General features: G+C 59.9%; 4 protein-coding genes across 11 annotated transcripts; 1 reads left to right on the top strand and 3 right to left on the bottom strand.

The window, feature by feature from the left end:
• Positions 1-4,132: 4,132 nt before the first annotated feature.
• On the top strand, positions 4,133-9,591 carry NDUFV1 (NADH:ubiquinone oxidoreductase core subunit V1). The gene is made up of 10 exons (XM_060607428.3): positions 4,133-4,304; positions 5,388-5,470; positions 5,543-5,713; positions 6,442-6,625; positions 7,458-7,647; positions 8,048-8,260; positions 8,433-8,599; positions 8,880-8,961; positions 9,189-9,334; positions 9,438-9,591. Exons 1-10 carry the CDS (start codon positions 4,233-4,235, stop codon positions 9,522-9,524), a joined length of 1,395 nt encoding a protein of 464 aa, XP_060463411.3. The 5' UTR covers positions 4,133-4,232; the 3' UTR covers positions 9,525-9,591.
• A 383-nt stretch (positions 9,592-9,974) lies between these two features.
• Positions 9,975-15,311, bottom strand: LOC132662096 (double C2-like domain-containing protein gamma). Of its 6 annotated transcripts, XM_060607429.3 has the most exons (13): positions 15,196-15,299; positions 14,625-14,966; positions 13,812-13,882; positions 13,308-13,694; positions 13,056-13,135; positions 12,908-12,979; positions 12,582-12,691; positions 12,351-12,486; positions 12,171-12,224; positions 10,839-10,990; positions 10,663-10,744; positions 10,392-10,488; positions 9,975-10,284 (listed from the first exon to the last, which is right to left on the bottom strand). In XM_060607429.3, the coding sequence occupies exons 4-13, from the start codon at positions 13,555-13,557 to the stop codon at positions 10,154-10,156; spliced, it is 1,164 nt and encodes a 387-aa protein (XP_060463412.2). In that variant the 5' UTR covers positions 13,558-13,694; positions 13,812-13,882; positions 14,625-14,966; positions 15,196-15,299; the 3' UTR covers positions 9,975-10,153. The 6 variants fall into 6 exon arrangements, with proteins under 6 accessions (XP_060463412.2, XP_060463413.2, XP_081646351.1 ...); XM_060607430.3 differs by lacking the exon at positions 14,625-14,966 and having other exon boundaries at positions 15,196-15,311; XM_081790225.1 differs by lacking the exons at positions 14,625-14,966; positions 15,196-15,299 and having other exon boundaries at positions 13,812-14,115.
• Positions 15,312-15,322: 11 nt separating this feature from the next.
• On the bottom strand, positions 15,323-17,906 carry NUDT8 (nudix hydrolase 8). 3 transcript variants are annotated; one of them, XM_078433744.2, is made up of 5 exons: positions 17,512-17,906; positions 16,743-16,875; positions 16,123-16,200; positions 15,788-16,025; positions 15,323-15,411 (listed from the first exon to the last, which is right to left on the bottom strand). In XM_078433744.2, exons 1-4 carry the CDS (start codon positions 17,703-17,705, stop codon positions 15,798-15,800), a joined length of 633 nt encoding a protein of 210 aa, XP_078289870.1. In that variant the 5' UTR covers positions 17,706-17,906; the 3' UTR covers positions 15,323-15,411; positions 15,788-15,797. The 3 variants fall into 3 exon arrangements, with proteins under 3 accessions (XP_078289870.1, XP_060463415.1, XP_081646353.1); XM_060607432.3 differs by lacking the exon at positions 15,323-15,411 and having other exon boundaries at positions 15,717-16,025; positions 17,512-17,905; XM_081790227.1 differs by lacking the exons at positions 15,323-15,411; positions 17,512-17,906 and adding an exon at positions 17,260-17,497 and having other exon boundaries at positions 15,717-16,025.
• A 1,348-nt stretch (positions 17,907-19,254) lies between these two features.
• On the bottom strand, positions 19,255-26,827 carry TBX10 (T-box transcription factor 10). The gene is made up of 9 exons (XM_060604512.2): positions 26,668-26,827; positions 26,294-26,347; positions 22,416-22,668; positions 22,229-22,330; positions 21,659-21,830; positions 20,666-20,821; positions 20,268-20,335; positions 19,987-20,081; positions 19,255-19,544 (listed from the first exon to the last, which is right to left on the bottom strand). The coding sequence occupies exons 1-9, from the start codon at positions 26,825-26,827 to the stop codon at positions 19,255-19,257; spliced, it is 1,350 nt and encodes a 449-aa protein (XP_060460495.2).
• Between the last annotated feature and the right edge of the window lie 36 nt (positions 26,828-26,863).

Genomic DNA, 26,863 nt, shown 5'->3' with positions numbered 1-26,863 from the left:
TTCCTCTGCCTGCAGCAGAAAGACCCCTTCCATTGTTTGGAGAAGACACTCTAAGTAGAAGAAGGTAATACAAATATCAGAGAAAAGCCTAGGCAGATACTCTTGTGAAGGTTTTGAGCCTCCAGCTTTATCTGAGACTTTTTTTTTTTTTAAAGCTTATTTACTTATTTATTTATTTATTTATTTTAAGAGCAAGAGTGAGGGCGGAGAGAGCACAAGCCAGGGAGGGGCAGAGAGAGGGAGAGAGAGAGAAACCCAAGCAGGCTCCGCATTGTCAGCACGGAACCCGATATGGGGCTTGAACTCACTGACCGTGCGATCACGACCTGAGCCGAAATCGAGTCGGACACTTAACCGACTGAGCCACCCAGGCGCCCCCGGAAAAACTTTTATATAACAGGAGAGTCCATTAAGGGATCCAGATCAGCACTAATCAGGCAAATTGATGGTGCTCTATTCACACCAATGAGAAAATGTTATTAAAACAGAGATCACAAAACGTAAAAGGACAAGACATCACATAAAATTCCTATGTTAAAAAATGTGCACCGTTTTTAAAGTAAAAGTGCCACATGTTTAGCAAGGAACCTACAAGATCTGAAAAAATGAGGAGTGACCTCACACTCCTGGGTGGGGAGACTCAGTATTGTAAGGATGGGGATCTTGTCCAAATTAATCTATAATCCAGGGCATTTAGTTAAACGTTCTTTGGGCATTTGCTGTGTGTCAGGCACTGCTCATTTACTGTTCTCCATTCCAACAGATGCTCCTTGAGGGCACAGCTTCTCCTAATTTCCCATTAGGGGAAACTGAGGCACGGGTCATAAAATCACACAGGTAGTAAGTGGCGAAAGCAGGATTTTGAATCCAGGTCCTTAACCTTGAAGCTCTGGTGTTACCTGTAGATAATCATGTTTCTACACCTATTTGTATCCATATGGATTAATCTCAAAAACATAGCGTCTTGAATGCAAAAAAGCAAGGTGAAAAACTGTGATATAGCAAGATTCATTACTACATGTATGAAAGCACCAAACACTCATATTATTCCTGTAGGTAAATGCATGTACAAGTAAAGGCATTTTTTTTCTTTAAAGGATTGGAAGATATTATTGGACTCAAGCATTTAGCTCTGGGGCGGAAGGACTTTTGTGGGTTTTGTTTTTTTTTTTTTTTTTCCTGTTAAGGTCTACATTTTTTTTTTTTTTAATTTTTTTTTTCAACGTTTTTTATTTATTTTTGGGACAGAGAGAGACAGAGCATGAACGGGGGAGGGGCAGAGAGAGAGGGAGACACAGAATCGGAAACAGGCTCCAGGCTCCGAGCCATCAGCCCAGAGCCTGACACGGGGCTCGAACTCACGGACCGTGAGATCATGACCTGGCTGAAGTCGGACGCTTAACCGACGGCGCCACCCAGGCGCCCCAAGGTCTACATTTTTAAGGATCAAATGCTTGTGAAGTGTTTTCAAATCACCTAGAAAACAGAGTGGGAACAAACAAGGAAAAACGATAGTGGGTTTTAAGTCAGGGTGGTGAAAACATATTACTCCTTTCTTTTTGCTTTTCCATCTTAAATTCCTAACAGGAAAGACGTTGATTTTTTTTTTTTTTCATCTTCCAATTACAAAACTGGATTATAATATGGAGTAAGCACCTCCCTTGAGAAGCTCTGTGCTGTGGGGTGGAGAAGAGAGATCTGATCGTGCCGTTGTCACAAAGGACCTGTGGCAAGGTTATTAGAGATGGTGGGAGGTGACATTCAAAGGGCTCCTCAGGAGGAGAACGGAAGGAAGACGGATCCTCTGGTGGAAATCAGAGAGATCCTCTGTGTGGCGAGAGCCATCTGAGCTGGAGCCAGAGAAGTCAGCACCTGATCTTGAATGCCAGGCCAGGAGGCTTGGGCTTTGTCCTGAGGACACTGGGGAACCTCCCCTCGGTGGTCTCAGGCAAAGGAGAGACAACAGGGATCTGGGGTTCAATCCCACTCACCCCGTGGTGCAGAGAAGGAATCAGAGGGGTCGAGATGTGAGGCTAGGAGACCTCAAGGAAGCTTTGCAAAATTGCGGCTAAAAGCGAACCCCGGTCATGGCCATGGGATGGGCAGGAGGGCACAGGAACAAGGAGCATTTGGAAGGCAAAGTTAGCCCAACACAGCAATGGCTTCTGGTTTGGAGGCTGGTCGGGGAGGCAGATGCGAGAAAGTGGCATAGGACGGGACAGGTGCGGAGGGAGAGGGGACGGCCGGGGCCTGGGATGCCTCAGAGGAGGGTTCTCTGGGAGGTGACACTGAGGGGAGCCTGGCAAGTAGGTGCTCTGGATGGGTGGGGACTGAGTGGGGGATCTCAGGTCAGGAACCCTCAGGCTGAGTTCTGGCAGCTGTGTTGCCCGGGGCAGGCCACTCTGTGTTGCTAATACATTCTGTCCTCTTTTGAAAACAGGGGTTCATCATTCCTACGCTCTGGGTTGTGGGAGGATTAAGGAGATAACACATGGCAAGTGCTTGGCACAGAGCCTGGTGCTAGATGAACAGGAGACCCTGCTTCTTACTCTCAGTTTCTCATCATCCCATGCCCCACCATCTCCCGTCCACGGCCTCCCCAGGCGGCCTTCTCCCCGTGGCCTTGTGTTCCCTTGACCCAGTTAGGGATGAGGAAGGAATCCACCCTCTGGCTCCATCCTGCCCCCCTTCTCCTGCCCCATAGGGAGGGATCCATGGACTCAGGTCGCGGAGGCTGGGATTAGCTGTGTAATCCCCAGCTCTGTCTGGGCAATCTCTTTCCCTGCCCAGGAGTGGGGGTCCCCAGGCTGGGAGCCAGGACTGCTGGGCCCTGGGCCTGGTACTGCCCTACCCATCTGTGAGACCTCAGACAAGATGCTGATGCTTTAGTACCTTTATTGGGAATACCACTGCCATCTTCAATGAAGGTCACACGCGTGTGGTTGTTCTGTGCGTTTGCTGGAGGAGGGGAGGGGGCACTCTGGAAAGGAAGAAAGGCTTTGATTTGATTCACTCGGCACTCGGCACCCTCATGCCCATGGACGAGAGGGAAAACTTGCATGGGCCTCAATTTTTTTCAGGTGTAACGTTAACTCTATCCAAGGCTGCGGTGGGGAGTATCTTTGAAAATAAGGGCAAATGAGTTTCTAAACAGCAGGAGAGACCAGAAGGGATGATAACAGGAAAAGAGAATAGAGCAGCTGGACAGAGCAAAACGGACATGCTTGTTACAGGACCAGGGCAAGGTCTCAGAGCCAAAGGGTCCCAGAGAACGGATACAGACAAGAGTTAATCAGGCTTCTGCGACTTCGAGGGGAAGGCAAAGGACACGTGACCTCCTCAAGAAGAAGGGGTCCTGGGCAGGGGGTGCGTGCGTGATGGGGTCTGGGCCTGATGACCCTGCGGGGGGAGGGGCGGGGTCCTTAAATGCTAGGCCAGGGCGTGACTGTGAAGGCACTTAGGGGCCACCCCAAGATTTTGAGCAGGAGTGCCAAGGCCCGGGCTCTACTGACGGGCTGAGGAAGGAATGGCTGCGTGAGCTTAGCAGCGCCGGCAAGAGGACGTGCCACTCACCGGCCCATCTTCACCATTTCCACTCTCTCGGTCTCACCCCAACCTAAGACCTCCACCAACAATCCCCTGCCTGGCTCTGGAGCTGTCCCTGCTCTCTGCCGCTAATAAGCAATACTTCCCTGAGCCCAGGGGTGCCCAGAGTGGGGTCGGGGAGAGATCATCAGGCTTGGACCAGGGCAGAATAATTACAACGCGGTCATCAGGGTCGTCGGGCTGCAACCTGCCTGATTTCTCCTCCTCCCGCCATACACCCAGACATACAAGTGCACACTAAATGCAGAACCTGTAGAAAGTGGGAAACACCAGAACCCAGCAAACGGTGACACGCGACGTTTGGTTACTTAGGGTTTGAAAGTCTGGAGTCCGGAGGCGAATGCGAACAATCGGAGCAGAGGAGCGCGAGAGTAAGCGCCACCTGCACCGGGAGAAAGGCGGGCTCCGAGGCCCACGGGACTACATCTCCCAGCAGCCTCTTCGCCCTCCCGCGAGGGAGGGCGGCCGGGGGCGGGGCGAGAGCGGCGCAGGGGACCTTGGGCGCGCAGCCCGGGCCCGGGCGCGTGACGTTTTTCCTGTGCGCCGCCCAGCGCCTCGGTCGCGCCGGTTCTTCAGGCTCGGAACCGTGAAGGTGACAGTGGGAGGTGACTGAGCCGTCTCCCGCGATGCTGGCGGCACGGCGGCTGCTCAGCGGGTCGCTCCCTGCGCGGGTGTCTGTGCGTTTCAGCGGCGACACGGTGAGGCCCGGCCTGGCTCGGGCCAAGGGTGTCTGCGGGCCGGGTCTCTCTGTGCAGCGCCTCTGCGCCGGCCGTCCCTTGGGTCTGTAGTGCCTTCTAGAGAACCCTCCTCATTTCCCCAGCCCGACAGGAAGGTTGCCGCTCCGGCCTGGATGTAGAAGGGAACCGGCCCCAGTGGGAGGCTGACTCCCCCAGCCCTCCGGTTCCTTGGCTTGTCTTAGTTAACAACCGGGCGACATAGCGGGAAATTTTGCAGGTGGCGAAGCATCCCTGTCTCGTTGTTTCCGTGCCCGAGCTTTGTAGAGCTTGAAGGTGCCTCTGCCCCATTTTACAGATGCAGAAAGGCTTTGGAGAGGATGTGCGTCTCCTGACGCCCCATCTAGCGCTCTGCTCCTTGTAGTGCCTTTTAGGGGGTTGGGAGTCTGGAAGCCTGGTACCCTTAGCTCTCAGCTGAGGTGCTGACCACTGGGTCATGTGGAATTCCAGACCCCGCCTTTCATCACTTTTATCCCAAGTGGGTCTCCCATCAGCTTTGTATCCCAGCCCCGGTGAAACGCTTCTTTTGCATCAGTAAACACATTCTGTTCCCCGCAAAGTTAGTTGTATAAGGCCTTGGTTTGACCAAATTTGGGGCCAGCAGGACAGCCGGGCAAATGAATGGACACTTCACACCGGGCTCAGGGAGTTCATAATGCGCTGTGGTTCAGGTGTGGGCTTTGACCACCCACACATCTGAGTTCAGATCCCATCAGCTTTTGGTTGTGTGCCCTTCCATAAGTGCTGTTTGTTCTTGGCCTCAGTTTCCTCCCTTGTAAAATGGAGGAAATCATTCTTGTCTCGGGGTTATGAGGACGAAATGGGGTTTGGGTTGGAAAGTGCTTAGCCTGATGCCTGCTAAGCAGGAAGCGCTCACTAAAGTGATGGTGGTAGCTGTGATGCCACGAAGGGTTCTGAGGCTTAGGCCCTTACCCTCTCCTCAGCCCAGCCCCGTCTAATCACGGGGACCCGAGAATCTGTAACATCTGGCCTGGCCCTTTGTGACCGCAGAACTGGGTTGGGCCTCCTGACCCTTTGTGTCCTCAGACAGCACCCAAGAAAACCTCATTTGGCTCGCTGAAAGATGAAGACCGGATCTTCACCAACCTGTATGGCCGCCATGACTGGAGGTGAGATGCTGCCCTTAGCTCGGTGGTCCTGGAGCAGAGCCTCGCCTTCAATGTCTTCCCCATTCTGTCCAGGCTGAAAGGTGCTCAGAGCCGAGGTGACTGGTACAAGACAAAGGAGATCTTGCTGAAGGGGCCTGACTGGATCCTGGGTGAGGTCAAGACATCCGGCTTGCGGGGCCGTGGCGGTGCTGGCTTCCCCACTGGCCTCAAATGGAGCTTCATGAATAAGCCCTCAGATGGCAGGTGTGTGTAGGGAGGTAGAGGTGGGGTTGCAGGAGAAACCTTGGGGGTGGCTGTGGCTTACCCGGGCCTTGGGGCTGTTTCCTTGGAAACTAAGAGTGAAGGAAACATCGCCAGAGCTTAAGTAGGTGGGACTCTGTTCTCTGTCGGGCTTCCTCAGGGGAAACTTGAGGGGTATAAGAATCAACACAAGATTTTGACTTCAGCAGACTCATTGGTCAATTCTGCCTTCTAATTATGTAGCCTTGGGCAGTCTCCTGGTTTTTTTGAACCTCAGTTTTCTTTTTTGTAAGTGGACGTTACATTGTGCAGGGATTAAAGAGAGTGTTCACAAAGCTTTTGCCCCTCACATTGGTCAGCACATAGAAAGCAAATGATAAATGTCAGCTATTTCACCTCCTTCTGACCCCAGAGATATGGCAGAGGTTCAGGAAGGTTCTTTGTGACCAAGAGCAGAATTTGGGCTCTTAGGAAAGCACAAGGAGACGTTTGGACTGAGCAGAACAAAGACCTTTCCTGTGGTCTTAGCCACCCAAAGGCGTAATAGGCAGTGAGCTCGATGTCATTGACTGTGAGCCAGCAGAGCCTCTAGGAATGTGTTGGGAGAACAGGGAGGGATCGGCTCTCGGAGGAGACATCTTTGAGGCTTCCTTGGGCGGAGTGGGGTGGCATGTAGCTGAAGGCCCAGCCCTGGTGGCCCTGTGGCCTTACGGATCTGCTGGAACCTACAGGCCCAAGTACCTAGTCGTGAACGCAGATGAAGGGGAGCCGGGCACCTGCAAGGACCGGGAGATCATTCGCCACGATCCCCACAAGCTGGTGGAAGGCTGCCTAGTTGGGGGCCGGGCCATGGGCGCCCGTGCTGCCTACATCTACATCCGAGGGGAGTTCTACAACGAGGCCTCCAATCTGCAGGTGGGAAAGGGGAGGAGCCTCAACAGAGGAGAGGGTGCGCTCACATGCTTGCTTCCTGGCATGGTTCTTAGATTGTAGCCCCTGATCTGTCTGGGCTCGACCCGGAAGAGTAGTTACCCCTGCTGCATGCATGTTAAGGGAACGTGGCCCCCAGAGCCTCCTCTGGGCTCTTTGGACATGTTCCGAAGCCTCAACTCGGGAGGCTTTCCGGGCTCTCTGATTCCTGGGGCAGGGGTGGGCTTACAGGCATTTTTCCTGCAGAAGGGCCAAGGGGTCATTTCAGCGGTTCTCAGCTCAGTGATGCCTGTAGTGACTGGTCCAGGGGCAGAGTCTCACACCTTTCTGTGAGGCTCCTGTACGGCAGCGACAAGGGAAACGGAAACAGCTCCTGGGACGGCGCCTGGCACATCGTAACTTTGTGTATAAGTGTTACTACTACGTATTTAAAAACAAACCCCTAGGGTCTTTTCTTTTCCTGCAGAAGTAGGACTTGCTCATTGTAAAGATAGGAAACTGCACACATACACAACACGCAGAAAAACCTCCCACAGATCCACCACCTGTAGGAAAGTGCTTATGAAAATTTTCATTATTTCCTTAGTCTTTCTTCTAAAAATGCATATAGGTGAAGAATTTGTTAAGTGTTGTTATTACAAAAGCAGCATAAACGTTGTAAAAATCCCACCCCTGTCCCAGAGCATCCTCTGGTTATGTCCAAAGGGAGCTTTATCCCTGGGTTTTGGTGAACATGGGCTCAGTGGGCCTGTACCCCTCCCCAGCACACAGTGTTCCCAGGCTGGGGGGATGGTACCCTCATGTTTCTGTCCCACAGGTGGCCATCCGAGAGGCCTATGAGGCTGGTCTGATTGGCAAGAACGCCTGTGGCTCCGGCTACGATTTTGATGTGTTTGTTGTGCGTGGGGCCGGGGCCTACATCTGTGGGGAGGAGACGGCGCTCATTGAGTCCATCGAGGGCAAACAGGGCAAGCCCCGCCTGAAGCCGCCCTTCCCTGCTGATGTGGGTGAGACCCGGCCCGGTCCTGGGCCTTGTGCTGCATCCTGTGGAATCTCATCTGGCTTCAGGTCCCCATTGGTCATTCTTAGGGGATTTCTGAGTTCCTTCCGGACTGGGGGCCAGACACAGAGTAGGGTGGGTGACAACATAGAGGTTCCATCTGTAGTCCCTCACCCTGTCCCAGTCCCCAGGTCCTCTCTAGCCCCCCAGGGACTAAGAGTAGAGGGGTGAAAAGGCAATGCAGCGCCTGCTAGAGTTTGGGGTCCAGAGGGGGATGGGAATGACCAAAGGGTGAAGGGGGGCTGTGCCACAGAGCACGACCCTGGGACAGACCCCACTGCTGGGAAACCTGATCTACCCTGTCCCCACCCTCTGGCAGCCACTGGTCTCATCCCATTCCTTTACAGGAGTGTTTGGCTGCCCCACAACCGTGGCCAACGTGGAGACGGTGGCTGTGTCCCCCACCATCTGCCGTCGTGGGGGTGCGTGGTTTGCCAGCTTTGGTCGTGAGTGCAACTCGGGCACCAAACTGTTCAATATCTCTGGCCACGTCAACCACCCTTGTACTGTGGAGGAGGAGATGTCTGTACCGCTGAAGGAACTGATTGAAAAGCATGCGGGTGAGCCAAGGGGCCAGCCGGGGCCGGAGTGGGGCAGGATGTCCATGAAGAGAGCCAGGGTGGGAGGCCGCGCTGGGCGGGGGGCCGACAGAGGGCCTGGGCTCAGGACTACTCGGGTGTGGCGGTCCCAGCCCTGACCATCCATCCTTTTGGGGATGGACCGGGGCCCTAGGGGGTGTCACAGGTGGCTGGGACAACCTCCTTGCTGTGATCCCCGGCGGCTCATCCACACCACTGATCCCCAAGTCCGTGTGTGAGACGGTCCTGATGGACTTTGACGCGCTGGTGCAGGCGCAGACGGGCCTGGGCACGGCTGCTGTGATTGTCATGGACCGCTCGGTAAGGGCCGCCCACGCTCCCCGCCCAGTCCCTGCCTCGTGTCCACCCGGTCGGTACTCCTCCCTGGATCCCAGCTCATGTGACCTGAGATACAGTCAGGTGGGAGAGAATTCCCCTAGAGAGAATGCCTAGAGAGGGGTCTGGGCAGTGCCGGATGCCCAGGGACGGTGGAGGAGGTGGCCGGAATGCTGCTGGAATTGGGGTGGGGGGACGGGGCGCTGCTCTGGGCGGGCTGAGGCTCCGGCCCCGGGTGACTCCTCACTGTCTCGTGTCACCCCAGACGGATATCGTGAAAGCTATCGCCCGCCTCATTGAGTTCTACAAGCACGAGAGCTGTGGCCAGTGCACCCCATGCCGCGAGGGTACGCACCCCGGGCAGGGCGGGGGCTTCCTCTGAGGCTCACCCTAGGCCTGGGTCAGGCGCAGGACGGAGGTTGGGTGGGCTCTAGACACTCAGTGTGCAGCCGCCGCTTCCCAGCCTGCTCTGGCCTCTCCCGGCCCCACCCTGTCTGTGGCCTGCACCCCTCGAGGGCCGTTCTCTGCACCCTGGCTGGCGTCATCGGGCCCTCTCTTGCTGCCACGGCTGCAGGTGTGGACTGGATGAACAAGGTGATGGCCCGCTTCGTGAAGGGGGACGCCCGGCCGGCCGAGATCGACTCCCTCTGGGAGATCAGCAAGCAGATAGAGGGCCATACCATCTGCGCCCTGGGCGATGGAGCCGCCTGGCCCGTGCAGGTACTCCCTGCCCCGCCGTGGGGCACTAGGGCGGGGGTGCTGAGAGCCTAGGGCGTGGGGATTTTCAGCTCCGCTTCACACGGTGCCCCCTACCCTCCCCCAGGGCCTGATCCGCCACTTCCGGCCAGAGCTCGAGGAGCGGATGCAGAGGTTCGCCCAGCAGCGCCAGGCCAGGCAAGCTGCCTCCTGATCCCGCTGCCCTGGGCTCACGTCTGTCTGTCCAGATGGCTGGACAATAAAGCGAGTGCTGCCCGGTCTCCTGCTGCGTCTTTTCTGTGGTCTTTCTCGTCGCTCTGCCACTGCGGCCCATTACTCGGGGAGGTCTGTGTCCCAGAGGGGGAGGCTTCCCATACGCCACGTGGGTCTCTTGTGGGGAGGGGGGATAGGTCAGCTCAAGGTCATGTCGTGAACCCACAGCTTGGCTTCCGGTGGGTCAGTCTGCCCTAGACCATCTTGAGCGCCCATCCCTCAGTGCAGATAGCGGGGCGGGGGCGGGGCCTTCCCAGCGTGATGAGGGGGAAGCGGCGGCCTGGGGTCCAGCCCTGGGCCTGGCCCTCCGTGGGCATCTGGAGGATGGGAGCAAGAACGGGGCCCAGTCTGCCCGGCGAGGCGACGGGCAGCGAAGGGAACAGGCTCTGTCTGGCCTGGTTTGGAAGTTTATTCTTCATGGTTGGCAGAGGGGTGAACTTGGACGCGGGGGTAAGGGAGCAGACAGTTTGACGTGGGGCTGGGCACGGTGGGTGAGGCAGCTCCAGGTCCTCCCGGCTCTGTGGGTCAGTTTGGGGGAGGGTGGTGAGCGGGGCCGGGCGGGTACCCCTTCTAGTCGCTGAGCTGGGGGGGCGCACCGTCCAGCGGGTGCCACAGCTCCAGTCGGCAGTCACTGCGGCCCAGGCACTCGCACCAGTGCCGCTGGCGTTCCCCGCTGGCGTGGCTACTCAGCTGCACCCCGCCTGGGTTGGGGAGCAGAAATCAGGAGCCACGTCGGAACCCGCTGCCCCCCTCCCACCGCCCCCCCCTCCCCCCCCCCGCCAGCCCGCTCCCCTGCATTCTCACTCACCAATGAAGTCGTCAGCTGTGCCCAGGTCATAGTCCCATACAGACACTAGCAGTGTCTTCTGGGCCAGCTCCTCCCTTGGGCCTGCATAAAAGAATTCCTGCAGGGGAGGGGGCAGAAATGCAGGAAGGGGGTCGCCTCGGGTCCTTTACAGGTTCAGAAACAGGCTCAGGCAGGTGAGGTCAGGTGGGACCTGCGCTTTCTGACCGAGGCGGAACGCTGATCTTCCCCGCCCCGGGGCAGCCGGGACCGCCTCCACCGGACCCCGGCCTACCTCATTGAACTCGGGGTTCAGGGTCTTTTTCCGAACACTGGTCTTGTATTTACATCTCTTCCCCACGTTTGGATGCAGGAAACTGGTTGGGAAGGATGGGGTCAGGTTAGGGATGGCCCTGGAGAGGGGCTCCGGGGAGCCCCCACGGCCCACCTACCTGTCCCCCCTTCACTCACAGGCGGACGAAGGGGTCCGAATAGCCATTGGCATCCATGGGGGCAAGGTGGGCACAGCGCAGGACACCCACCAGCAAGCCGCCCTGCCGAGAGCTGTAGCACAGTGACAGCAGGATGCGCCCGCGTTCGTCCCCTGCTGCCTCCGTCTCCTCCTGCGGGGTAGGCTGTGGTCAGCCAACTGCAGCCCAAAGCCCACCCACCCACCGGTGTTAGCCCGGATGTGACAACTCGAGCTGGCTGCAAAGCAATCGAGGACCAACAACTTCATGTCATGAGTCTCCCAAAACAGTCAACGGCCCGGTGCCCTGGAAGGGAACTTCCCGGCCAGCTGTACCCTCCAGGGCCTGAGAAGGGGAGGGGCTTGCTCAGGCCACGTGACTGGTGAGCACAGTGAGGGGAAGGGTGCTGGTGTCTGAAGGCCACAAACATGCGAGGAGCTTCCCGAGTGGCGTCTCACTACGCGCCCATCACCACCCTCCCCCTGTGTCACAGAAGCAGCTCCGAGAGGCTGTGCTCCTCTACCTGATGACGTACAGGTCACTAAAGCTACAAAAACCACCCTCTTCACCCCCCACCACCCAGGGGACCAGATTCTGACTGTCCTTTGCCACCCTCAGCCCCTGGTGCTTGCAAAGGGCTTGGGAGGATGTTCAGGAAGAACGCGCTTCTCCCATACCTCGCGGAGGATTCCGTTTACAGAAAGCCCGGCCACCTTTCTCCCCGGCTCCTCAGGGAGGGAGGGTTCGGTAAGCACCTGCCATGCGCAGCGGTGCGGCCGCGTGTGGGGTCTGGGACAGGAAGTGCCCTTCGCGGGGTGCCTGCCCCACCTGGGTGGGACTTGCCAGCCTGGCCTTGGCTAAGTGGCAGGTGCGGCAACTTGTGGCTCCACCAGGGGGCAGGGCAGTAGCGTGTGGCCCTTCCATCCGCGGGGAGGGGAGCCGGAGCCGAGCCGGAGGTGTTTGGTCATTGGCGTGGGGCCCCCTGCAAGCACCTCTGCCTGCTGACAAGAGCTTATCTAGGGCTACAAGCCCCAGGAGCGGCGTCCACAATGCCCTATCCTGCTGTCCATTCTCTCCTGGACCTTGACCTGCCCTCCCAACTTGGGCTATGGGTGGATCCCATCAGTTTCAGCCTCTGCTTCAAGCCGGGCTTTATCTCTGCCCCCTGAGGGCCTTGATTGTCCCAGTGCCCAATAGCTGCTCTGGGCTGCCTTGGTGGAGAGGGGTGGGGTGGGGGAGTCGCACCCCTGCCCAGCCACTGGGGCCTGGCTGTTCCCTAGGGCTACGGGGCCTAGGGCCTCCCATCCCTGCTTGGTCCCACCGTCCTACCCACCTCCTCATACAGGGACATGCCACGGGCGGTGTCCAGACTCTTGGGCCTCTTGATCTGAAAGAGCAGAGAGCTTGGTCACCTTGACCAGACACCGCCCAGGGTCTCCCTCTTTGTCCCCTTTCCAGCTTCCCCACCACAAGGATCCTGATCCCCACCCCAATCTGTGTCAGCCCCACTCACCAGCTTCCGCTTCTCCAGACACACATCGAAGCTCCTGGCTCGGTTGGGCACCAGCTTCCTCAGGGGCACCCGCAGCTCCCCCAGGGGAGGCGCCCCCCGCCGTCGCCGCAGCCGCGGGTCCTCACACACACACAGCCTGCGGGCCGCCCGGGGTCAAACCTGGCCGAGCAAGCCCCGCCCCCCCCACCTCGGCCCTGCCCCCTCGCAGCCCAGGCCCGGCCCTGTCCTCACCACAGTGTCTTTCGCCCAGCATCCTGGTGGGTGAAGCCGTGATAGGTGAGCGTCTCCTCCCAGACAGGCCCCCTTGTGCCCCGAACTGTGCGAGTCCGCAGCTGGCTGGCCTAGGGGCCAGGGAGGGGGGATCAGGACCTCCTTGGGCCCCAGAGCCCCACCCTGGCTCACCTGCCTGGTGGGCCCCCAGTTGCACATCCCTACAATGGGGAGCTCCATGCCTGATGTCCAGGCTTTGGGGGGACGGGGCACTGCAGGGCCAGGTGGGTGTTCCAGGCTGGGGTGCGGCCAAAGAGCGTCAGTAGGGGTCTGGGTCTCACCCTCACCTTGCTGGCTCCTGGCAGCAGATTGGCTTTGACATAGGTGTCCACAGAGCCTGAGGCTGGTGGCTTGAGACCCTAAGAAGAGACCACGAATGTGGGGCAGGTCTGTGGCCCGGGCCCTCCGCCCTTAGAGCCTTGCCCTCATCCTCACCTTGGCCCGGTGAGCCGTGCAGTGCAGGGCGCTGTTGTCCGCATCAAAAAGAAGCGTGAACTCGAGGGCGCCCAGGGCAGCTAACGGGAGGTGGTAGGCAGGGTCAGCTCCCGCCTCGACCCCCTCCCCACCCCCCAAATGGCACTATGCCTCCCGCCCTGCCCCTCCCTGGTCAGATGCCTGGGAGGCCCCAAACCCTACCCTGGCTGGGCTGGGCCAGGAGCGTTCCCCTTGTCCCCTGTCCCCACTCACTGCTGTCATCTGAATCTCCCTCTGGCTCTGGATCGGCCCACTGCCGGGGTGCAGAGCGAATGGCAGGGATCACTGCAGGGTGTGGGTCTGGGGCGCTTAGAGCGCGCTTAGCGAAGGGGTAGAAGTGTGGGAAATAGTCGGAAATGAGGCGGATGGGCCGGATGGGGCCGGGGCTCACGTCGATGGCCATGTGCTCCTGCATGTTCACCCGCTGTGGCCGCCCCTGGCTCCCTGCTGCTGCGCCTGCCATGGGGGCTTGGACGTGGGGCCGGGGACTCAGAGGAGCCCCCACGAACTGGAGACGGGGGGAACGCAGCGGGCCAAGGAGCCAGGGTGAAGAGGCATCCCTGAGGGCATGGGGGGGGAGTCTTGGGTGGCAGCCAGGACCTGAGGACAGAAGGACAGAATGCAGGGTCCAAGCAGGTGGGGTGGGGGAGAAGTGGGGGGCTCTGGCCCGAAGGAGGACGCCTGTGGGCTGGCAGTCAGGCCGGCTGGGCTACTCACCGCTCCCTGAGCTCGTCCACCTGGTTTGGTTCGCTGAGTATAAGCCAGACTGAGATGACCCTCGAGCGAGACTGTGAGCCAAGAGCCTCCCGGGAGCGGTGAGGGAGGGGGAAGGGGCGGGGTCAGAGCCCATCTCCTGGGCTCAGGAGGCTGGCACTTCTCTGCCCTCAACCCCAGGGGTCCCTTGGGGCTCAGCCTCCCTCCTTCCTCAGTCCCCCTTCACACCGTGAGTTATTTTTACCATATTTTTACCACGGTCATGCGCCCTGCTCTCCGCGGAGGAGTCTGGAGGGCCAGAGGCGACACGGGGGGGGGGGGGGGGGGGGGTGTGTGAAGTGTGAAGGGCAATGGGAGGGGCTTGTGAAGGAAGGGATAGGTGAGGAGGGAGGGATGGATGCAGGGGGAGGTGTGTAGGAGTGGGTAGCAGTGTGGGGGACACTTTGGGGGGGTGGAGTGGGGAGGGGGCCGAGGGGAAGAGGAGGAGGGGAGGGGGAGGAGGAGGAGGGGAGGGGGGGGGGCACCCGCAGTCTGGTTCTCTGCAGCTCAAGCTCAAGCTTTTTAAAACAGGAATCACATCACTTCACACCTTTCTCCCCTTCCCCCACCCCGCCCCCCCACCTGGAACAAAATCCTAAGTCACCACTGAAGCATGTCCCCTTGGCACACCATGGTGGCCCCTGAGTGGCGAGGCCCCTCCCCGACTCTCCGCCTTGTTCATCTTGTTTCCTCCAGGACCCCGAACTTTGTGCATGTGCTGCTCCTTCTGCCCCCACTTCCCCCCTGTGCCCTTTGACGTGGCCTGTTCTTGCTCACCTTTGGTTTCAAGGTCACTCTGTAGGCGAACCTGGCTGCTTTTTTACCTGCTCGACCTTCCCTTCTCTCTCTTCCCAGCAGTCCTGCGGGGACTGCCCTTTCCACAGTCTCCGTCTGGGAGGCTCATCCTCCTCCCTGGGACTGTGCCCCCAGACCCTGCCGCCTAGGGAATTCCAAAGACAGCAGGCCAGGTGACAGGCTCGGGGAGGCCCAACGAAGTACAATTCTGGGTTGGATGGCCAGAGACAGAAGCTCTGTTTTCTGTCGATGGGAGGCTAATGTTGTGCCGTCCGAGAGCCGTTGCCCTCTCCTCACTTCTCATCCCGGCAGAGTAGAGATTCTCTAAAGGTGAGGCCAGCACAGTAGAAAGCACAGTAAGAGGGAGAGCCCCTGAGCCCCTGGATCCAGCCATGCCTGAAGCTAGCCTCTTTTGGTGAAGTCAGCTGGTGAGGGGAGTTTCCTATCACCTGTCCCGGCTAATATTACTGCCTAGTCCACCATGACAAGGTCAGACTGCTTTATCCTCTCTCTCTGCTCTACATACCTGATGTATAATTAATTCCACTATTACCTGTGATTAATTAATGTACAATCACATGATTATCTCTGTGGCCTGCTCTGAGGTCTTCCCTGGACTGAGTCACCCCCAGAGGGCAGGGCAGCATCTGGCTGGTCCGAAGATATGGCCCCAGCACAGTGCCTGGTGCACGGCAGGAGTTCGGCGTGTTGGAACTTTGTAGTAACACAGGGCTCCTCTTCGGATTCCTGCGGCCTGGCATGGGGTCAGCTAGACACAGAGCAGAGAACAGGAACTGCAGGGGAGTGGCTGGGTCTGGGCGCTGCTGGAGTCAGGGAGGGCTTGGTTCAAATCCTAGCTCGGGGAGACCTTGGGCAAGGTGTCTCTTCTCTCTGAGCCCCAGTCTCACCAGTCAGGGCCAGCACTGCCCCGCCTCAGGGCTGTGGTAAGGGCCAAGTGTTAAGTGCCCACTGTTCAGTGGGTAACACTGTGATTGGACAGAGGCACCCCATCCAGGAGCCAGCTGTCCCACGGGGTCTGCTCAAGGTCAGTGCACAAGATGCAGTCGCCACAGAATGGGTAAAGGCTCTTTATTCGGTCCCGGAATGGAGCTGGCCTAGCAGGGTGAAGGAAGGGTGCTGCTTACGGCCAGGCCTTCAGCCCGTGGACCACTTAGGGAGGGCCAGGCGGGGCTGGTAGGCACCGGGCACCAGCAGCTGCAGGGTGAACTCTGTGATGATGGCCGTGAGACCCCAGACACGGTGTGGCCCGTGCAGGAAGACGGGCAGAGTGTAGCGGAAGTGGCCACGCTGGCAGAAGTGGGTATAGCCTTGGTTCTGCTCCTGCAGTAGGTGGGCCAGGGGTAGGGCAAACACCTTGTCCACCTGTGGGCAGGAGGCAGCGAGAGGGTAGACACGGGACCTGCTGCCGCAGCCTCCCCTGCGTGGACCAACCTGGCCCCCACCGTCCCTCCCCACTCACCTCCTCAGGGTTGGGCCTGAGGCTCTGGGGATCCAGGGGGCCCACACTGGCAAGCACTGGCACCACGGTGGTCTTTTGCTGGGGCAGGAAGATGGCAGGCAGTCAGGGGAGGCACGGCCTTGGCGGGGCTCTGGGGCGGGGGAGGGGAGCCCGAGAGGGAGACTCCACCTCGCCATCCAGAGGCCTTCAGTTTTGGAGGTCGGGTCCACCTGGCCCCTGCCCTTGAGCTCACTCCAGCCATGCTGACTAGCTACAGGCCCCTCAAACTCACTAGAGCCATTCAGTCCTCTGGGCCTTTGTAGACTGTTCCCTCTGCTTAGAATAACCTTCCCTGACCTTTACTACCCTGAAATCTCCCACTTGTCATTCAATCCCTGCCTACCCTGTGAAGCCTTCCCCCACCCTCCTCCACCAAGCTGGGCAGAGCTGGCTTATCCTGGGGCCACCTCCAGCCCAGGACCTGAGCCTCAGTATCTCCCACGAAAAGGGGCTAAGATACCCCTCTCTGAAAGGTTGTGCGGGGATGGAACATGACTGCCAGGCAGGTGTCTGGAGCTCCACCAGAGGCCAGGACCACTCTCCTTGTCCCTGGCGGTGGCCTCAGGGCCTGGCAGCCTTACCTGGTCATACACAGGCTGCAGGATGCCCCACACATGCTCTTCAGGCACAGTAAGGCCCAGCTCCTCACGGGTCTCCCTCAGGGCTGTGTGTACCACGTCCTGGTCAGTGGGGTCCCACTTGCCACCTGGGAAACTGAACAAGCACAGGTGGCCTGGTCCTTGGTCTGTTGGGGCCATGGCGGGTGAGGGTGACGGCTGTGCGGAGAGCTGATCACCCACCTAAGCATCTTTTGTCTCTGCCCCTAGTTTGTCGTGAGGCCTCCCGCAAGCCACATGACCTCTCCAGGTTCGGTTTACCTCCCTAAACGATAGGGGTAAGGGAGAGGCCCTGGGGCTCACACACGCAAATTTTGCTTATGGTGGCCCCAGTGGCGCTATGACCCTAGCGTGTCCCTCATTCCCGACGGGACAGGGGCGGGGCCAGGGCGGGAAGCCAGGCAGTTCACCCCACCCGCGAGCTTCGTCGGCTCCAGGACCCGAATCTCCCCAGAGTCGCCGGCAGGGGGCGGGGTCCTGCCTTTTTAGAAACACGGGCACAGCTCCGAGAAGTGTCCCGGTCCTGAGCTGGTGCGGGACGCGCTTCGAGGGGTCCGGCGTGGCGTCCGGGCTGGCACCCACGGCGCCAGACTCGGGGCGCGGCTCTCCCCAGACCCATTCCATAGAGGCGGAAACCCAGACTCGGACAGGCGAAGCGCCTCGCTCAGGTCCCTGCGGTCTCCGGGACTCGGCGGCCTCCTCTCAGTAGAGCGAGGAGCTCCCGGCCGTGTACCTGACGTCGCCCTTGTGCCTCCCGGCCAGGCGGCTGGACCGCAGCGTGTAGAGCAGCGCTGGGATCCCGCGCACCGAGCACAGCGGCACGAGCACGGCGGCCGCCGCGGGCCGCGCGCGGAGTCGGGCAGTGGCCCCTGCCAGCAGCCGCCGGCAGCGCTGCTCGTCCTCCGCTGACAGGCAGTGGGGCGGCATGTCGGGCCGGGCGCACCCGGGACACCGAGGGCGCCACGCCAGGCGAAGGAAGGGGAGGGGGCAGGCAGCACTAGCGCTCGGGGTCTCCGGGGAAGCTGGGCGGGGCCGTGGGAGGAGTCGCCCCGCCCCGCCCCGCGGGGCTCCGACGCGGCGTCGGCTGTGCCCTTGGGGGCGAGACCCGCACAAGAGGCGGGGCCTCGGCGGGAGGCGGCGGGGCTCTGGGCCAGAGGGCCGTGGGCGGGGCCCGAGGGAGAGGCCTCGACACGAATTGGTGGGGCGGGTCCGGAAGGGGCGGGTCCCCCTGTCTCGGGCTTCCGGCAGAAGGGGCGGGCCTGGGCCGAGGGCGGAGCTGGCATTGGTGGTTTCGAGGGAGGGTGTCAGAGAGCCTGGAGTCAGTAGCTCGCGGTACTCGAGTCTCGGCGGCTTCCGGACTCAGCTCTGTGACAGCCGGGTTCGAGATTCCGGGCGTCAGGCTTCGAGGCTTGGCCGGACCCCGCGTCCCTCCACGCCCGCGTGTGCCCGTCCCTTTCCTAAGCACCTCACGCGCAGTGCTCCAGGATGTTCGGAGTCGGCATTTAGGGGGTCCACGGAGCGCGCCTCCCGGAGGCCGGGGACATCAGGGGCTGCGGGAGGAGTGCCTAGCCCGGCCCCGCTCTGGGCCCCTCTCCTGGTTCTTCTGGGTGGCGCGCGCCGTGCCCTCCCGCTCCAAGGGACCCACTCCAGCCCCAGGCCTTTGCCCTGCTTTTCCCACCGCTGGGAGCTTGTCTTCCCTCCTCCCCTTCCCTCTCGCTCTCAATTTCTACTCCTTTAGGTGTAGGTTTAAATGTCACTCTTCTGTGGAAGCTGTCCTGCGTCGAGTCTTGATTGGAGTCTCAGGCCCTCCCCCACCCCCCCAGTTGGCCTGGCCCGTGTGGTCACTGCCCATCATGGTTCTGCATCCCTCCAGACCCTGGCTTCTCGCGGACCAGACCACCCCAGTTGTGCGCAGCACCTATAGTGGAATGGCCGGTGTCGCCAATGCTTTGCATTGACTTTGAGCAGGTGCCTCTTTGAGCTGCAGTTTCAGTCCTCAGCTGGGCACGTTAAGGCCGGGAGCAGAGCCTGCAGCCTCACTCACAGCGCTGCTCCTCGGCTGGTGTTGGCACCTTTACCATCACTGTGCTCCCAGCGATACCACCGGCACCGGGCAGAGCTTTGGAATGTCTGCAGCCGTCTCTGGGGTCCGGGTGTTCCTGAGTCCTTCCACCCCCACCCCCGAGGACAGAAGTGCTCTGACTACTCATGCCAAATGGTTTAATGTTGGGGGAAAAGGAGAGGTAAAGCAGGGTTGAGAGGAGTCACCCCCAAGGCAGAAGGGGACATGTATGGGGGGGGGGGGGCTGGTTCCAAGCCTGGCATCTTCTCGGCCTTGCTGTGACTCTGGGCAGGTAGCCTCCCTCTCTGGGCTTCCACCTGCCCTGCTATCCTTGAGGGAAGAGGGCCTCTGCAGAGGTGAGGCAGCAGGGGTAGTATTCAGGGTAAGAGGAGTCTGTGCACAGGGCCCTCATCATCACTGAGGGTCCTGGACAGTCCCCAAGCACATGGCGGTGGGGGACAGGAGCCCCAGCCTAGCTGGGAGGGGCAGGCTCTCCTGATCTCTGTCGTTCTGGACATTGGGGAGGGGGTATGGTGTTGGTCGGGCCCTTGGGATTCTGAGGGGGCTTGAGGCTCCAGGGTACAGGCCCTGGTAGGCGAGGGGCTGGTAGGTGGCTGGGGCCAGCAGAGCCTCAGGGGGGGCCAGCAGCTGATGTCGCAGCCGGGCGGAGGTCCTGGAGTTGGAGACTGGAGCTTTGTGGGAGTCTGAGGGAAGACATGGTCTGTGTGGACCCCGGACCTTCCCTCACAGCCTCAGCCTCCCCTCTTCCTCCCCTGCTCCCATCCCAAGCTGCCCCCCTCTCAGCCTTCGCTCTTGTTCTCTCTTCGTTCGCTCTTCCCTGCCATCTCTTGCCGTCCAAACCCTTCCCAGTTCTTCAAGGCCCAGCTCAGGAGCCACTTCATCCAGGAAGCCCGTCTGACACCTCCCACCCCTGCTCTTAGCACCTTGTCCCCGTCCTGTTCTCTGTGCCCTTGGCCCCAAACTGCCTCAGAATTCTCTGCCTCCTCCTCTTTGTCCACACAGGTGCCCAGTGGGCTGGCTGGACGTGCTGAAGCCCCCTCCTGGAGGCCGTGTGGCCCTGTCTCCTCGCTTCCTGCCCATCATGCAGGCTCTGGTCCCACTGTGTCTGTAAGCCTGGAGGCTGACCTGTTCCCTCCTCTGTGGAGCCCTTCAGCAGGCAGGGGCCGAGGCCGCTGTGACTCCGGGTCGGGATGCTGAGCAGGGCTCGTGGAGGGACAGTCCTGGAGACGGGACGAACAGGAATGGAGGCAGAGGATCACAGGGGAGAGCCCAGGTCAAGGCAGGCCGTGGGACCCCAGGACCAGTCAGTGGGCAGGAAGCAGAGAGAAGGGCAGGACCCGAGGCCTTAGGAGACAGTGCAGATGGGGGTGAGGGGCTGGGTTGGGGCAGCTGGGCTCACACAGTACCAGGAGTCTGAGTCACTCTCCCTAAAGCCCTTGGCAAAAGGGTTGCTGGCGATTTTCAGCTGGGTGATCTGCAGAGGAGAAAGTGCAGTTATGGGCCAACCCTGAGCCAGGGCGAGGCTGTGGGGTCCCAGGTTCAGCCACCCTGTCTTCCCTGAACCCCCCCAATCAGGAGGCCCTGGGACCCGGGCCCTCAGCCCAGGAGCCACAGAGTCATTGGGCGTGAAGGCAGGGGAATGACCGAGGGCAGAAGTCTGCTGAGTCCTAGGGAAGGAGAGAAGGGCAAGGCTCTGAGCTCAGAGCCTGTGAAATGGGCTGGCAGCTGTGAAATGGGCTGGCAGCTGCCTCCATCCCTGTGAAATGGGCTGGCAGCTGCCTCGTGAGCTGTGGTCCCAACCCACCCGGTGGTTCTGATAGGCTGTCACGGCCGTGAACTGGGTCTCCTTGAAGACGAAGGACTTGAAGTTCTCCTGGGCGTAGCGCTCGCTGTCCTTGCGTGGGTCCACAAAGACCACGTGGAATCGGGGCTGGTAGCGGTGCATGGAGTTGAGAATGATCTGGGGGGGGGGGGGGTGTTGCGGAAGGCAGTGTTCGGGGGTGTGGGGGAGCAGCAGCAAACCTTCCCTTGGGCTAAGCCTCTCTCTCCGGGGCAGAACGGCTGTCTTTCTTATAACGGGGGCTCAGAGTCTGGTCCCGAGGGCCCAAGGTTCTGCATCAAAGGCCCTGTGGCGTCTGAGCATTTTGCCACTTTGCCTTCCCTCACACCCACATCCCGCCGTCAGCTCCACCTTCAGAAATATCCAGCATCTGATCACCTCTCCCACCCCACTGCCTCCTGGCCAGCGGCCCTGCTCCCGTCCAGCTGCGCTGTCTATTGTCCACACCGCAGCCCCGGCGAGCTGCGGCGTGCCACCCCCTGCTCAAAACCCTCCTGTGGCCACCGCACAGAGTAAAAGCCAGAACCCTCTCCGCAGCCGACTGGCCCCGCAGATCAGCCCTGGCAGCCTCTAGGGTCTCTCTCCTCCCATCTCCCCTACACACCCCACTTCCGCCACGTGGGGAGCCTCCTTGCACTTCTCCCGACGGGCCTAACGTTCTGCAGCCTCGGGGCCTTTGCACTTGTTCCTTCCCCTGCAACAGCGTTCCATACACACTGTCTACGAGGAGGATAGTGTTCGCTGGAACGTTCTCACTTCCAGCCCCCTGCTCGGGCAGTCCCCTCTGCTGCCCAACCCCTGGCCGGGTGAACTTGGCCCCCAGCGTTAGCCGCCAGTAGCGGGTGGGGACGCTGGGCGCCAAAGTCACAGCTGGCCCTGGCTCCAGGCTTCGTTATGATCAGGCCCCGGTGTCCCCAGCCCTGCCCTGCCCCCTCCCCGCTGTGACCGGGGCCTCACGTGGCCGTTGTCGTCCAGCAGATTGTTGGTCAGCTTGAGCTTGTCAAAGGACACAATCTGGCGCATCCACTGTGCACCTTTGGCCGGCGAGTCCGGGTGGAAGTGCACGCGGCCGGGCGTGGCCGGGTCTGCTCTGCCCGCCACCAGCCAGGCTGAGCTGTGAAAGGCGTACCTGGGGACAGAGCACGTGGGAAGGGTGCCCCGTCCGCCCCCACGGCACCTCACCTGCCGCCCCTGCCCTGAAGACCGGCGGGGCCGAGGGGCCCTTGCTCTACCCCCAACTCACACGCGAGGAACCGGAGACCCCAAGGATGCTGTCTGGCCTCGAGCGCCCGGTGGCCGCAGTGGGCTAGCCCACTGTCCCTGCCCAGGCTAGCCCACTGCCCGCCTCAGGCTGCCCTGCATTGGGCCCCTCGCCTTGCCGTCAGGCTTCCCGCCGTTGCCCCAGGGTAGGCCTCCCCGGTCATGGCTCCGACTGGCCCCCGGCTCACCCCAGGGTGCAGGTAGGGGTCGACTTCCTGGCCCCGCCCCCCTGCTGTCCCAGCTGCCCTCCCGGGCCGGCCCCCAGACCTGTATCTTTTGTCGTCCAGAGGCACGAAGTCCATGAGCAGTGCATAGTCAGCCAGCGTGTCCATGCCCAGAATCTTCACCTGGAAGGTGGGAAACATCCTCCTGCAGGAGGGCGGCGCTCAGCAGCCCAAGGGCGGCCCCACCGTGGCCCCCTGTCCCCTCCCACGCACACGCCCGCTGCTCGCACCTGCCTGCCTTGGTGACAATCATCTCCGTGCCCAGCTGGTTGAATTCCTCCCACAGAGCCTTCATCTCCAGCTGAACCGTCACGCTGGACACACGCGGGTTCTTGGGGCCCTGCTTGCCGGGCTCGGCCACGACTTGGGCCCCGGTGGGAGGGTCTGACGGGAATGGGGAGTCCAGCCGGGACTCCCAGCTGGAGCTGGTCAGGGTGTAGGGCTCTGAGGTTGCGAGTACCCCGAGGCCGGCAGAGAGGAAGGCTGGGGAGAGAGGATGAAAGCCTGAGCCTCACCCCCGTGCCACCAAGCCGGCTCTCATCCTTCCGGCTGCACCTAGGTGCCTCTTCCTCCAGGGAGCCCTCCCTGACTGCCAGGCCTGTGTTCCCATAGTATCCCTGACGGGGCATCACTTCATGAGGCAAATGCCGACTTAAGTCTCCTGGAGGCCAGAGACGGGAACTGCCTGGCTCCTCAGGGAATCTTCGAGCCATCAAGTCACGTGGCCTTGTGGCCTTGAGCAACAAAATCGTTCCGTCTCTCAGAGCCTCAGTTTCTATATCTGTCCCAAGGGGTTCTTGATACGCGCTTCACAGGGCTGATGCGAGGATTTGCGAGGACACACACGGTGCCCGGCACACCCTTCAAAAACGACACCTGTTACGATGGTAGGACATGGGAGGTCGTGGGTTCGGGAATGAGCGTCTTCACTCCGCAGAGACCCTGGTGCCTGGTCCTGCTCCGGGAGAGTTGAACTGAGAGGACATCCTCGAATCACCACCAAGGACTCCCGCCCATGTCTGACTTTGCGCCCCATAAACATTCCATTTCTTGACGTGCCATCCTGGCACGAGCCTTGACCAAAAATTTTGCCACCCTCTACCCTCCTTAAAAAAAAAAAAAAAAAAAACACCATAAATCCTGGGGGGCCTGGATGGCTTAGTCGGTTGAACATCCGACTTCGGCTCGGGTCGTGATCTCACGGTTATGGGTTCGAGCCCCTCATCGGGCTCTGTGCTGACATCTCGGAGCCTGGAGCCGGCTTTGGATTCTACGTCTCCTTCGCTCTCTGCCCCTCCCCCACTCATGCTCTGTCTCTCTCTCTCTCTCTCTCAAAAATAAATAAATATAAAAATTTTTTTTTAATAAAAAATAAAAATAAGCAAATTCTACCTGAAATAAGACACTACTTTACGCCCATGAGGATGGCTATTACCAAAAAGAAAAGAAACAAAAAGGAAAGGAAAGGAAAGGAAAGGAAAGGAAAGGAAAGGAAAGAAATTGCAAGTGTTGGTGGGGGCGTGTGGAAATTGGAACCCTCTTCATCGCTGATGGGGTACAAGATGGAGCCTCTGCTGCGAAAAACACAATGAGTGTAGGATCCAGCCAGGCCACTTCTGGGGAGTTACCTAGAACTGGAGAAATGCGCTAAAGGAACCGAGAGCAGGAACCCGAACAGAGACACGTGTGTGAGTGTTCACAGCAGCACGATTCCCGACAGCCCGAAGGTGACAGCAACCCAAGTGTCTACTGTTGGAGGAATGGATAAGCAAGGTGTGGTCTAGCCAGACAACGGAACCGTCTTCAGCTTTAAACAGGAAGGGGCTTCTGCAGCGTGCTGTGACTTGGGTGGACCTTGATGACGTCACGCTAAGTGAAATAAGCCAGGCAGACGCAAAAGGACAAATCCCGTGTGCTTCCGTCTGTGAGAGGTCCCTACGACAGTCAGCTTCGGAGACAGAAAGAAGAACGGTGGGTGCCAGGGATGGAGGGAGGGGGACAGGGGGGGAGCGTCTAATGGAGACAGAGGTTCAGTTTTGCCAGATGCAAAAGTTCTGGAGACGATGGTGGTGATGGCTGCCTTGTGAATGTACCTAACGTCACCGAATTGTACACTTAAAAATGGCTCGAATGGGGGGTGGAGGCCCTGGGTGCTCAGTTGGTTAGGCATCCGTCTTTGGCTCGGGTCATGATCTCGCGGTTCGTTGGTTCGAGCCCCGCGTTGGGCTCGGAGCCTAGAGATTGCTTCAGATTCTGTGTCTCCTCTCTCTGCCCCTCCCTTGCACGTGCTGTCTCTCTCTCTCTCAAAAATAAATAGACAAAAAAAAAATTTTTTTAATGGCCAAAATGGTAATTTTTGTGTTATGTATGTTTTACAAGTTAAACATTAAAACCAGAAAAAAAAAAATCCTGAAAAATGGACTATTAGTTTCTAGCAACCCCCTAAGTGGCCAAGAGCCTGGTAGAACTGAGATCCCCTGGGCAGAGGTGGGTTTTGGTGTTGGATGGATGGATGGATGGACGGACGGACGGATAGAGGGATGGGTGGAGGGAGGTTCCCGGGGTGGTCTACGTGTAATGAGCTAACAGGTGGGTAGCGCCTGGCCAGAGCTGGCACATAGTAGGTGCTTCATTGGAGTGTGGGGCTCAGGGCCTGCGGTCCCATATTTCGCAGCCCTGAGGGCCACGTATGAAAAGCCCCGGGAGTGGGTGGGGGTCTTTCCGAGAGGGATGGACCGCATCAGGTCTGCATCTCCCAGAGGGGCATGAAGTGTAGACGGGCTGATGTCCCCACCACCTGGACCAGGCCACCACATGGGCAACTGCCCGTTGTTCAGCTGCCCTGCTGGGGCAGGTCTATCATCTGGGTAACTGATGACAAAACCCCAAGGGTCCATGGGTCCCCAGGGGAGAGGCTCATGGCTTCCCTGGGTCTGGGGCCTTCACAGGCTGGTCACTGGCTCCCAAGTCTTCTATGAGCTCACCCCCTGCCCATCTTGGTCAAAGTGCCACCCCTGAGTGCTCTCAGAAACTCAGGAGGGGCCCCTTCTCTGTCTGGTTCCTCTAAAAGCTGGCATCCCTTGGGGTCAGGAGTTGACAATTTCCCACAAGCATGGAGCCAGGTCTGGAGGGGAAGTTAGAGACTTCTTGTGTAGCCCCTGACCTTGATACTCAATGGGTGAGACCCAGAGAGAGGAAGGGACAGGTCCAAGGTCACTCATGCCTGAGAAGGCTCTCCCTTCCCAGAAATGGCTCTGTACCCCGGCCCATCAGCACCCCCATATTTGCACATGGGCAGCTGTGAGCCCATCAACCTTGCCCTGGTGGGATCTGAGGCCTTAGCATGGGGTGCCCCTGCCCCACCCTCTTGCCCAAGACCTGGATCCAGAAGGGTTTCTTTGGGCCCCCCACCCAGTCCCTGCCCCGCCCCATTCACCCTGGAGCCTGAGCCCAGTCATGGGGCCACCTCGCTGCCTACACCGTACCTGCCATGGGGACGGCCTGGACGTTGGCTCCTGGAGAAGTCCTGCTCAGTGCGGGCCAGCTGCAGCTGTCACCTGAGGAGTCCCTGCCTGCTGGGTTGGTGGTCAGACGCTCCTGATCTCCTGGCCCATTCAGCGGCACAGCTCAGTTCTGCGGGACCGTCCTTCCCTCCAGGCGATCACTCACGTCTTGGTTCTCCACCGGAGTCAGGCACCTGGTCTCTGCAGGCAGGCCACTCCGGCCCTGTGGTATGCAGGGCCCCGTCTCCAAACCACCCTCAGACTGGACTGCACCAGGCTGCTGGCCGGGCTTGTCCAGCTCCAGGAGTGGTGCTGTGTGGGAGGAGGGCAGGTGGGAAGGCTCTGACGTTGCAAAGCCTCCTCCCCCCCTCCCCGGTCCCCCCTCCCGGCTCCCTCCCTTTCCCAGCCAGGAGCCCCTCAGCCACTCCTGATCAATGGACCCAGGCGCAGAGTGGGGGCCCTTTTGGAGGACCCGGCCGGGTGGTCCGCAGGAGCCCAGGCCCGGTGGCTGGAGGACTGGGCCCTGAAAAGGCCTGGCGGAGGCCGGGGAGGCCATAGTAGCCGCAGGAGCTCGAGGGCTGATGGCAGAGGTGATGCCCTCTCACCAGGACCTCGACCCCTGACCTGGGGCTGCTGCTGGTGTGGCATCGCCTGGGAAACTGGGAATCACAAGGGGGCAGCATCAGCAAGTGCTGGCAGAGGCAGAGCTCCTGGACCGGATGGCAGGAAGCCGGGTCTGGGTGATGGCTGGGGCCCGAGGAGCTGTGCGATGCTGGTGGATTCCCGACAGCCCCCGTGCCTCAGTTTCCCCAACTGCGCGCATAATCTCTTCTCTCTGGGATGAACAGCAGTAAACTGCTCCCATCCTGATTGACGGTGCCTAAGTAGTCCCCACGGGGTGGGAGGCTGGCCCAGGTCACAGGTCTCTGGGGCGGGTGTCTGCTCTGCCCACAGGTCAGCCTGCTCTCTCCAGCCCGACCAGGCGCCTTCTCCAGGCTGCCCACGCCCATCCAGGCCCGGCATTCAGGGACACCTGGATCACTGGTCAGGAAGGCACAGGAAGGCACAAAGTTGGTTGCTGTCAGATGAGAGTGCTGCTTGGCCATCTCGTTGCCGCCCGATTGCCCAGGGAGGGTCATCGGGCTAGACCCCAGGAGAGCTCACTCTGGGAGGGA

This window comes from Panthera onca, chromosome D1 (genome assembly GCF_046562875.1).
Source record: "Panthera onca isolate mPanOnc1 chromosome D1, mPanOnc1 haplotype 2, whole genome shotgun sequence".
In the NCBI taxonomy this organism is placed as follows: domain Eukaryota; kingdom Metazoa; phylum Chordata; class Mammalia; order Carnivora; family Felidae; genus Panthera; species Panthera onca.
The sequence above is the reverse complement of the archived record's forward strand: the minus strand, read 5'-3'. Positions and strand labels throughout refer to the sequence as shown.